The following is an 11,725-nucleotide window of genomic DNA, read 5'->3' on the forward strand; positions in this document are numbered from 1 at the left end:
CCATGCCAGACTGCTAATGTTAGAATAAAAAATAGACTATGAACAAACACCGTATTTTTCCCCTGATGAAACCACAATCCCCGTGTCAAAACGTCCGATAAATATACATTAGAGTGGCTCAAATTAGTATGGAAAAAACTTTTCTCATTTTTTTTGATGGACCGCCCTCTTATTCGGTTCTATTTGATGCCCTGATGCTCTGGACAAAATGGTCAACGTTGGAACTTGTTGGAAGTTTATATGGAAAAATGTATGCAGAAACATTCAAAAACAGTGATTTGCAGTTTAACGGCACAACTTACGATGAAGAACTATGATACTCATTCAGTTCTCATGGAATTTAATACAGAATGTTATGCAAAAAACCGCTTTTCCGGCTATGTTATTAGCATTTCTCTGAAGTGGGGTTTGAGCTAATTTCGTTTCTTTTACCTTTGAAAAGAAATAAAGTCACCCCTACAACATTCCAGTAAAATGCTAATATCTTTGGCTAATAAACTCTAATCTTCTCGCGCTAACTCTTAGCATAACATTCTGTATTTAATTCTACAAGAACTGAATGAGTATCATTGTTCCTGATCGTAAATTGTGCCTTCTATATAAACTTCCAACGAGGTTAGCACCGCCCAAACGTTGACCGATTTGGCTGAAATTTTGTCCAGAGCATCAGGGCATCAAATAGAACCGAATAAGCAGGCGGCCCATCAAAAAATTTGAAAAAGTGTTTTTTGAGCCACCCTAATATACATCTTGTTTCAATAATGCAAGACTGCGTAGCCGTCCTTAAAATCAAAATATACAGTCGATTTCTCAATAGTTCATTGCATATAACAGAACTAAATAAAAATTCATGAATACCTATTAGTGCTTTTAGGTCCCTGCTTAGCCGTGCGGTAAAACGCGCGGCTACAAAGCAAGACCATGCTGAGGGTGACTGGGTTCGATTCGCGGTGCCGGTTTAGGCAATTTTCGGTTTGGAAATTTGTCTAGATTTCCCTGGGCATACAAGTATCATCGTGTTAGCCTCATGATATACGAATACAAAATGTTAACTTGGCTAAGAAACCTTGCAGTTAATAACTGTGGAAGTGCTTAATGAACACTAAGCTGTGAGGCGGCTCTGTCCCAGTGGGGATGTAATGCCAATAAGAAGAAGAAGAAGAAGAACCTATTAGTGCTAGGACATAATTTCCATTTAAGTTCGAAAAACTTCGAAACCAAATCCACAATCAGCAGTAACTTACCAACTGAGGTCGCCGCTGAGATTTTAGCGTCAGCGTGCCGCCGTTTAAAATTTGTTGCGCCGCTGATGTACACAGAAGTTTTCGTGGAAATTCCGAAGATTCAATGGAGTTTCTGTAGAGTTTCCGATTGATATAACCACCACATCTTTTTTTTTTTTTGTACAAGGGAGAATGCATTTACACAATAACCCAGTACACGTGCATTGTAGTTGCCAAACTACCACACGGAAGTGTACTGGAGTGTCGGACTCGACCATACCGGTAATACCGACTAAACTCCCTTGGGCTCCACCATCGTTTCCCCCAGGAACTACCTCGCAGTACTAATTCTGGGGGGATGGCAGTACTAAGCGTACTCGCTCATTATCGCTCACACAGGCACTCGTCCCACGCAAGACTGACTTGGGTGCTCGCACACCATTCACTCCATTTGAGTCTTACTTGGATGCTCTCCCGGGCGCTCCGCTGCCATGCCTCGAGGTGTCAATAGCGATAACTGCCTGGGCCTACAGATATTACGCTACGACACTCCTGCCTCAGCACGAGCAGATCAATCACACCACTGCCGAAGCAGACCACACGCTACCCTGCCGAAGCAGGGACACTCCCCATTAGACTGGCCCAGGAAACAAAAAGTTGTGTAATTCCACGGGGCACCCCCCAGGATTGTGTCTTTGGGTGAGAAAATCAATCTCTGAAAATTTCAGCTCAATCGCTTGTTGCATTAGCTGGCGCATTTGATTTGAAGTTTGTATGGGGATTTCAGCCAAAATGTATAGGAAAATACACCTCCGTCACTCATTCGATCTGGAAATTGGTTCTGATTGCTCGATTGACCTCAGAATTGCAAAAACGGCAGTTGGTATGCTACAGAACAATTTCACAGAACATTGTATCATGATTAAATGAACTTCTATATAGGTTTCGGCTGATGCGAATCGATCAAAAAACCCAAAAATACACAAATCAGCTCCTAATAAATCAGCCGAAAATTATATAAAAGTTCATTTAATCATCATGCAATGTTCTGTGAAATTGTTCTGTAGCATACCAACTGCCGTTTTTGCAATTCTGAGGTCAATCGAGCAATCAGAACCAATTTCCAGATCGAATGAGTGACGGAGGTGTATTTTCCTATACATTTTGGTTGAAATCCCCATACAAACTTCAAATCAAATGCGCCAGCTTATGCAACAAGCGATTGAGCTGAAATTTTCAGAGATTGATTTTCTCACCCAAAGACACAATTCTGAGGGGTGCCCCGTGGAATTCGACAACATTTTTTTCTCCCCATAGTAATCTGGGCCAGTCTACTCCCCATGCACCACATGTGCACAACTGTAGGTGTGTGGGTACAACCCACTGCTACCCTGCCGCCGAAGCAGCTTCTCCAAAGACCATTCGCTCCATGTGACCCTTTTTCGGGTCCTTACTCTAACACTCCACTGCAATGCCTCGAGGTGTCGATGGGTACCTCGACTCCTACCTCAGCATGTGCAGTCCATACTCAGACTTCTGCTGCGCTTCGAGGTGACAATAGCGGCGACACGCTATGACACTCTTGCCTCAGCACAACCAGATCACTCACTCCCTGCCGAAGCAGCTCACGCGCTACCCTACCGAAGTAGGGACACTCCCCAACTCACTCTAACACTCCACTGCCATGCCTCGAGGTGTCGATAGCGGTATGTAGGGACAAATCAACGATACTACGCTACGACACTCCTACCTTAGCATGTGCATGCCATACTTAGACTTCTGCTGCGCTTCGAGGTGACAATAGCGGTGACGCGCTATGACACTCCTGCCTCAGCACAACAGATCACTCACTCCCTGCCGAAGCAGCTCACGCGCTACCCTACCGAAGTAGGGACACTCCTCATGCCAATTGGCACTCCCTGGGCTTGTGCTTTGAAGCGGCTCACAGTCGCTTTGATAGAGTCTGATTACGGGCACTTGTGGTTTTTGGGAGGGATTTTAGCAGAGCCCACTGCTAAATCCCACCACGCCCTAGGCAGTTCTCCCTGACTCGCAGACAGCTGGGGAGGGGTCGTCAAGCCTTTGGACATGGTCCATGCTGTCCCTGCTGTCCCTGCTGCCCCACCCACCACATCTTTGGATATACAACAGTAAACCACATGTGGCGAATGTGAAAATCAAGCATCCAAGGTTGGTTGGGATTCTGATTGCTTTTTCCGCAAAGTGGACCAGTAAGTGCTATACTTGTGCTATACTCCCTCCAAGACTCGTGGCTTCTTTTGAGCAAAATTAATATCAATTAGTCGATTTCGAAAACATGCGCGGTGCACCACGAGCCCGAAAGTTGTTTGAAGAAATATGTAATTTGGCCGAAGCACAATTGGCCGAAAATTTCATTTGGTCAGAAGGGACATACGGCCGAAAATGTCATTCAGCCGAACAGTTCCTTTGGCTGAAAAAGTCGGTTGGCTTATTTGGCCGAAATGGTCGTTTAGCCGGAAAGGTAACTTTGGCCGGAAATGCAATTTGGCCGACTGGTTGTTTGGCAGAAAAGACATTGTTACAATTCCGACTAAACTACTTTTTCTGCTCAACAACTTTTCTAGCCAAATTCCCTGTTTGGACGAATGTGCCCCTTCATGTGTATGTCGTTTTCGTGCCAAATGACATTTTTATCCAAATCAATAGCAACCTAATAAAAGTTTCGGGTAAATGGATTTCGGCTAGATGACTTTCGACATAATACCTTTCATACAGTGCTGAAACTGAAGTCGATTATATAGTATAAGTAAGCAAATGATTCTACGATTGCATCACTACTATATGCGTTATGGTTCTCTTAATTCGTGTTCTTGAAAACTGACTGAAAAAAGCACGAGGTTTCCAAGATGGCCGATTTGTGACTTTGTTATATAACCACCTTAACGTGCTATCGCCCTTGTGGCATTTGAACAAATGACTATCCGCCAAATGACTTTGGCGAAAGGGAACGAAGGAAAGAGACGTTTGGGCGGAGGCAACATGGTCGAAAAGTGTTTGGCCGAATTTATCAATCGGCCGCAATCTATCTGGTCGAATTTGCCGCTTAGCCGAAATGGACATACCAATCAAAGAAACGTACATGCTGCCGAACCAGCGGGCTGCAGGGGCTATGTCCCTCCCCAGGCCATCTCCGAGTTGTGGTGCCTGTCTAGGATGTGGTGGTTTTTGACAGTGGGCCCTGTTAAACTTCTATAAAAAGCTGCATGTATTCGCTAGTAGGCTCCGCCAAAGCGACCGTGTGCCGCTCAAAGCGCACAAGCCCAAGTCCTGGTGTTAGGTGGGATGCTAAACAGCCCTGACACGAGGGTCCGCGACGTTAGGCATAAGTACGTTAGGCATAAGGACGTTTGGCATAAGTACGTTAGGCATAATGGACGTTTGGCATAACGGACGTTAGGCATAATGTACGTTAGGCATAATGGACGTTTGGCATAATTTTGCCTTCTTTATGTCATAGGCTGTTCTTTGGGTCATTTTATGCCTAACGTCCATTATGCCTAACGTACATTATGCCTAACGGGGTATACCCCTGACACGACGGCCCTCCTACGAGACAGGAGGTTTGCGCAGGCCCAATAAGCAGCCTTTAAAAACAACCATTACAAGCAACATAGAAGATAATGCGACTCGATACAATCTGCAACGACCTAGGCGACGAATAAAGGATCACGATTGGAAGCTTGGAACATGGAACTGCAAGTCGCTAGGTTTCGCAGGTTGCGACAGGCTGATCTACGATGAATTACATACCCGCAACTTCGACGTCGTGGCGCTCCAGGAGATTTGCTGGACAGCACAGAAAGTGTGGAAAAGCGGGCATCGAGCGGCTACCTTCTACCAATGCTGTGTCACCACCAACGAGCTGGGAACCGGCTTCATAGTGCTGGGAAAGATGCGCCAACGCGTGATTGGGTGGCAGCCAATCAACGCAAGGATGTGCAAGCTGAGGATAAAAGGCCGATTCTTCAACTATAGCATCATCAACGTGCACATCCCACACGAAGGGAGACCCGACGACGAGAAAGAAGCGTTCTATGCACAGCTGGAGCAGACATACGGTGGGATGTCAAAATCGTCATCGGTGACATGAACGCTCAGGTAGGAAGGGAGGATATGTATAGACCGGTCATTGGACCGAATAGTCTACATACCGTATCAAACGACAACGGCCAACGATGCATAAACTTTGCAGCCTTTAGCGGAATGGTAGTCTGAGGCACTTTCTTCCCCCGCAATAATATCCACAAGGCCACATGTAAATCACCTACTCAAGTAACGGAAAACCAAATCGACCACGTTCTAATCGAGCGTAAATTCTTCTCCGACATCACGAACGTACGCACTTACCGCAGTGCGAATATTGGATCCGACCACTACCTCGTAGCAGTATGTCTGCGCTCAAAACTCTCGACGGTGTACAACACGCGTCGGAGTCGTCCGCCGCGGCTAAACATTGGGCGGCTACAAGACGGTAGACTAGTCCAAGACTACGCGCAGAAGCTGGAAGTGGCACTCCCAACGGAAGAGCAGCTAGGCGCAGTGTCTCTTGAAGATGGCTGGAGAGATATTCGATCATTAGCTGCACGCTGCACTAGGTACGGTGCCCCCGGATCAGAGAAAGGACTGGTATGACGGCGAATGTGAGCAGTTAGTTTAGGAGAAGAATGCAGCATGGGCGAGATTGCTGCAACACCGCACGAGGGCGAACGAAGCACGATACAAACGAACGCGGAACAGCCAAACTCGATTTTTTGGAGGAAAAAGCGCCGGCAGAAAAATCGAGACCGTGAAAAGACGGAGCAACTGTACCGCGCTAATAACGCACGAAAGTTCTATGAGAAGTTAAACCGTTCACGTAAGGGACACGTGCCACAGCCCGATATGTGTAAGGCCATAAACGGGATTCTTCTTGTGGCTGACAACGGTGGTGGTATGGAAAGCACGCGCGCAGGACATGCAACTTCCGGCTCCGAATCTCCAGGAAATCCATGAGGAGATCGGCCGGCTGAAAAACAACAAAGCCCCTGGAGTTGACCAACTACCAGGAGAGCTGTTTAAACACGGTGGTGAAGCACTGGCTAAAGCGCTGCACTGGATAATTACCAAGGTTTGGGAGGATGAGGTTTTGCCGCTGTGTGTGTGCTGCGGTGTGTTCCATCTACAAAAGAGCGGTATGCTGGATAGTAGCAAATACCACGCAATCACATTGCTGAACGCCGCCTACAAGGTACTCTTTCAAATTTTATGCCGTCGACTAACACCAATTGCAACAGGGTCCTTGGGGCAGTACCAGGCGGGATTTATGGGTGAACGCTCTACCACAGACCAGGTATTCGCCGTACGTCAGGTATTGCAGAAATGCCGCGAATACAACGTGCCCACAAATCATCTACTTCAAAGCCGTGTATGATACAATCGATCGGGACCAGCTATAGCAGCTAATGCACGAAAACGGATTACCGGATAAACTGATACGGTTGATCAAGGCGACGACGGATCGGGTAATGTGCGTAGTTCGAGTTTCAGGGGCATTATAGAGCCCCTTCGAAACGCGCAGTTGGTTACGGCAAGATGATGTTCTTTTGTGTCTGCTATTCAACATCGCTTTGGAGGGAGTAAGGATTGACACGAATGGTACGATTCGCACAAAGTCCTTCCAGTTATTTGGTTTCGTCAACGACATAGATATCATTGCACGTAACTTTGAGATGATGGAGGAAGTCTACATCAGACTGAAAAGCGAAGCTACACGGATTGGACTAGTCATCAACACGTCGAAGACGAAGTACATGATAGGAAGAGGCTCAAGAGACGTCAATATGAGCCACCTACAACGAGTTTCTATAGGTGGTGACGAAATCGACGTGGTTGAAGAATTCATGTACTTGGGCTCACTGGTGACCGTCGAAAACGATACCAGCAGAGAAATTCGGAGACGCATCATGGCAGGAAATCGTACGTACTTTGGACTCCGCAAAACGCTCCGATCGCTGCCGTACCAAACTGACAATCTACAAAACGCTTATTAGACCGGTAGTTATTTACGGAAACGAGACCTGGATGACGCTCGTGGAGGACCAACGCGCACTGGGAGTTTTCGAAAGGAAAGTGCTGCGTACCATTTATGGTGGGGTGCGATCCGACGGGAACAAGAAGGTGAGGTGGATCGATCAGATGGAGGACGATTTGCGGACCCTCCGCAGACTGCGTGATTGGCGAAGTGCAGCCTTGGACCGAGCTGTATGGAGAAAACTTTTATGCACAGGCCACTCCGGCCTTAGTCTGGTAAAAAATAAGTAAACATGCGGCCGAAAATATCGTTCGACCAAACTGGTCATTAGGTCGAAAAAGTCGTTTGGATAAATAGGAAACTTGACTGAAAGTACCGTTTGGCGTAATGTTTTTTTGACTTCTGTAGGTTATGACTAGGTTATTATTATTTTGTCTTTATTGAGGAGACTTGCAGCAGTCGGCTGGCTCGCTTCTGATCTGGCACAAAAGTTATTTGATCAAAAATGTAATTTAGCCAAACTGGTCGACATTTTTGCCCGGTGTTATGGTCATTCGGCCAAATGGCATTTTCCGCAAATGGCCATTTCTTTCAAACGACCATTTCAGTCGAACGGCATATTCGGCCAAACCATTTTAGATTCAATAACCGTTTCGCCCGAACTTTCATTTCGGCTCAACAACTTCCGGCTTAACGCATAATTCGGCCAAATGGCTTTCCCCCGAAAGATTTTCGGCCAAATGACCCTTCCTTCTATTTAATAATTTTCCGTGGAATTGCAAAATGATTTCTTGTGGACAATAAATGGTTCTTGTGGACCAGAATGGTTTCAAAAAACCATTGATTTGGAAAAAATATTAGGACAACTTTCTTGACTATTTTCCAAGGATCTCATAAATGTGTAAAATGTATCCGCAGTACAAATTGTCGGGGTTCAGCCAAAACGCACCAAGTGCCAACGAAAAATTATCGATTTTTTAGCTCAAACTTTCGTTTAGCAGATTTAATTGATCGTAAACCGTATCGGATATCCCTCAACCCCATAACTGAGGATATCCTTCTACAAATGTACGTTTAAATTGATATGAAATTATTTCCGTTGTCCTTTTACGAACAAAATATCACAAGTCAGTCGAAAAGCCGCTTGGTGCGGTTTGGCTGAACCCCGACCAAATAGCACGTGCTATCACAGCATTCTTCGCATCGTCACAATCCACCACGTGTCGGATGAATTTTCAAAAATATCAAAGTAGCTTTTATTTCTGGTGGTATGTTTTATATAGGCAACTATCTCGCGCTTATTTTTCGTTGCGACTAAAAATAAGCGGAGGAGTAGATTTTATTATGAGCGGTACAATACTTAGTATACAAGAAAGGCAAAAGAATTCTCAATTATGTTCAAACATACATTTTCATTGACTCCTTCCTACACATGCAAAAAGTCCCAATCGTTCCGTGATTTCAGCAAAAAATATGTGAAATCGAACGATAAAACATCTGTTGAATAAGTACCTCCCCCCTCCCATCCGATCATCGTTAGCAAATTTTCCTGTTCAAGAGAACTTTGCCACACCGAAATTGAAAAGCCATGCTCGCAAGCCCCAACCAAGAATCAAGACGCACGCAAGCTTTCGGAAACCGACAATCCGAAGGAGAGGAGAAACATATTTTTCCAAACTTGACACAAAGTCATAAATGGAATAATCTGTTTGCGATAAATTTGTCCTCTCTTATTCCGGATCGCTCGGTGCAGCAGATGTTGACCGAACCGGTGAAAGAGGCAGTTGACCCTGTCGAGGGGGGAAAAACTTTTCCTGCAATCATCTGCTTCGCCCCCCCCCTTTCCAGTTTTAGGCTCTTCCTAAAGGAGTGCAATGGAACGAGAGAAAATTGAAAATGAACTGCCCCGACTTGCGTTGCTCTGTGAATAAGGAATGTGAATCCCTGCTAAAAGCCAATTCGTTATCCTCCTAATGCTGGAGGAATTTTTACCGCATCCTCCTTGTTCGAAAGTTAAGTCTCGATTCGAATTGATCCGGATATCTTTTTCTTGTTGGGTAAGCATTATGTTCCAATCGTTTTCGGGGATGTGCTGGGTTTGCATATGGAGCGAGTGGCAATCGAGCCGTGCGAAAAGGTGTATTTAACATGTATGTCGGTAAATCTTTCTTGACTTTAGAATACCTTCGGGTTTCTTTGTTGGCCTAATGCGATGAACAATTGTCACTGGTGTGACTAGATGCTAAGTAAAGGAGTATGGAAATGAGTGTGAAAACATGGTTTTGTTGTTTGAGGATACACTAAGAGTGCATTAGTTTGATTGAAAAGTTTAAAACTAGTCATAAAAGGCCTAATATAATATATAATATTGTAATGCAATGATAAATACTTTAACTTTTTTTGTTTTGCTCTTCCAATTAGAATATTATTTTATAAACAATAACAACAAATACTAAACAATAACTCAAAATGGTCTCTTTATCATTTTGAAGCGATTTTTATTGCATATAGCTCACCTTACGTATCACTGGACGAAATCCTAATGATGTTGATATCATCCTCCTTTCTACACTAGTGACTTCTACTCGTTTTGATTCCTGCTAATGGTGTGGAAAATCCGATGACACGGGAAATATTTTGTGGTGCACGTGAATTTTCCTATGATGAAGCTTGTATCACTTGTTATATTGATCTGAGGTTCTTTCAAAATAGTGAAGCATATGAATTAAAATTCGTATTAATTTATTCTTATTTTGATTTGTTTATATACTGATTTTAATCACATTCTTAAGTATCAAACTACTTAAAAGCTGTATTTGATCTGGTAAAGCATATTTATCACAGTTTAATATCTTCCCCATCCGAAAAATCCGGCAACGAGATCAAAGAAACCATCAACATCGAGTCCGTAGTTTCGTAGCTTCTGCAAAAATGCCTGGAGTTCCTTGGAGTTCTGCGAATAAATATTCGGGTGAATAACTTTAACAATAAGAACCATAATATGATTAACTTACATTGTGCAGTTCTTCAAATTTGTGGTAATCGAGGTTGCGCAGCTTCTCGAAGAATGCTTTGAACTCAGGGCTAGTCTTCAATTTCTCTTCAAATAGAGCTTCGAACTTATCCAGAGGCAAGAGGCCAACAGCTTCGTTGAAGAATCCATTCAATCCTCCGGCTTTGACTAAGATTACATAAAATTAATTAATTTATAAATTTAAACCACATTGAACAACTTACAGCTCATGATGGCTGGGTTTACATGATTTAGGCCCAGGAAATCGGCAACGGTGTTTAATGCATCGTACACGGCCAGATCAGCATCCTCCAGGTAGTTCAACACATCCTTGACCTCCGCCAGAGCGAAGACCTGATCCCAAACGGCGGAGAATTCCTCTCCCTGGAGGTATCCGAAGAACTCCTTGAACTCCTTGTCGGTGGTGAGGTACTTCAAGGCCACGCTGAGCAGTCCATCGACCGGGACCAGATCTAAGAACTCCTGGAAGTCGTCCTTCAGGGCACGGCTATCCGGGATGGCTGAGGCGGTAGCGAAAGCTACCAAAGCAGCAAGAACAAAGATGGTCTTCATATTTTGTAGATTGGATGCTTCGGTTATTCAATTGAAGAGCAACTGATGTTTAGATTTGGAGTGATCAAATGCTTTTATACTCTGTAGTGCATTCTGGTTGATGTGAATGTATCAAGTGGTTGAGTCGGACACTTGAAAACGTTTCATTAGTAACGCAATTGTGGTAAATTTTCAAATTAAGTGCTTTTGATATATGTAGGCATTGTTTTCTAGTACAGCCAGGTTTCTTTAAGCGGTCGGAATCGATCAATCTCTCGATTAACCTTTCAGCTTTTCATAGCTTTTCAAACACCTGATTATTTATTAATTTTTGTGATTTTTTTTTCGTGGGTTAACTTATTGTTTTATTGACGCTATAAGTCTTAATTGACAAAGACCAAACCGTGTAAAAAACAGGCTCCGTAGGCTCCGAGCAGCACAAGTCAGATGAAAATGGTTGCAGCAACTTGATTGTGATTGTATCAAGTCATATATGAGTAGCAGTAACCTATTGGGAATATGTGTGCTACTAGGGGTGTATATTATAAGTATTATCATAGAATTTGTCTAGCCTTTAGACGCCGTGCTTTGCTAGTTATTTATAAATGACGAAGAAAAAGATTGAAGGTACTGATTCTTGTTGAATTGAAATCATATTTAATGTATAAGTTAAATATACACAAAATATCGGCCAGGAATAGTGGACAAAACTTGTATTCTTATCAGTCGACAATTTTAATGGTTCTTGTAAGTAAAATCCACAGAAGCACTTTTACTGATAAACCTCAAGTACTTGCTGATGACAACAAATTCATTTTTGAGTACTAGGATTAACCATTCTACACGACTGATGTCTACAAATCGAGTATAAAGCTGGTGACGAAA

General features: G+C 43.8%; 1 protein-coding gene across 1 annotated transcript; it reads right to left on the reverse strand.

Annotated features, from left to right (window-relative positions):
- Window positions 1–10,038: 10,038 nt before the first annotated feature.
- Window positions 10,039–10,899, reverse strand: LOC134216959 (protein G12-like). The gene is made up of 3 exons (XM_062695718.1): window positions 10,513–10,899; window positions 10,290–10,456; window positions 10,039–10,228 (listed from the first exon to the last, which is right to left on the reverse strand). Exons 1-3 carry the CDS (start codon window positions 10,859–10,861, stop codon window positions 10,121–10,123), a joined length of 624 nt encoding a protein of 207 aa, XP_062551702.1. The 5' UTR covers window positions 10,862–10,899; the 3' UTR covers window positions 10,039–10,120.
- Window positions 10,900–11,725: the final 826 nt, after the last annotated feature.

The sequence above is a fragment of the Armigeres subalbatus genome, chromosome 2 (genome assembly GCF_024139115.2).
Source record: "Armigeres subalbatus isolate Guangzhou_Male chromosome 2, GZ_Asu_2, whole genome shotgun sequence".
Classification (NCBI taxonomy): domain Eukaryota; kingdom Metazoa; phylum Arthropoda; class Insecta; order Diptera; family Culicidae; genus Armigeres; species Armigeres subalbatus.

What these genes read in the sequence shown, in the direction of transcription:
- LOC134216959 (XM_062695718.1), bottom strand. Translation starts at nt 10,861, where the DNA reads ATGAAGACCATCTTTGTTCTTGCTGCTTTGGTAGCTTTCGCTACCGCC. An exon ending in AAACCCAGCCATCATGAGCT is followed by an intron (nt 10,457 to 10,512) that starts GTAAGTTGTTCA and finishes ATGTAATCTTAG; the next exon opens with TCAAAGCCGGAGGATTGAAT. An exon ending in AATTTGAAGAACTGCACAAT is followed by an intron (nt 10,229 to 10,289) that starts GTAAGTTAATCA and finishes ATTTATTCGCAG; the next exon opens with AACTCCAAGGAACTCCAGGC.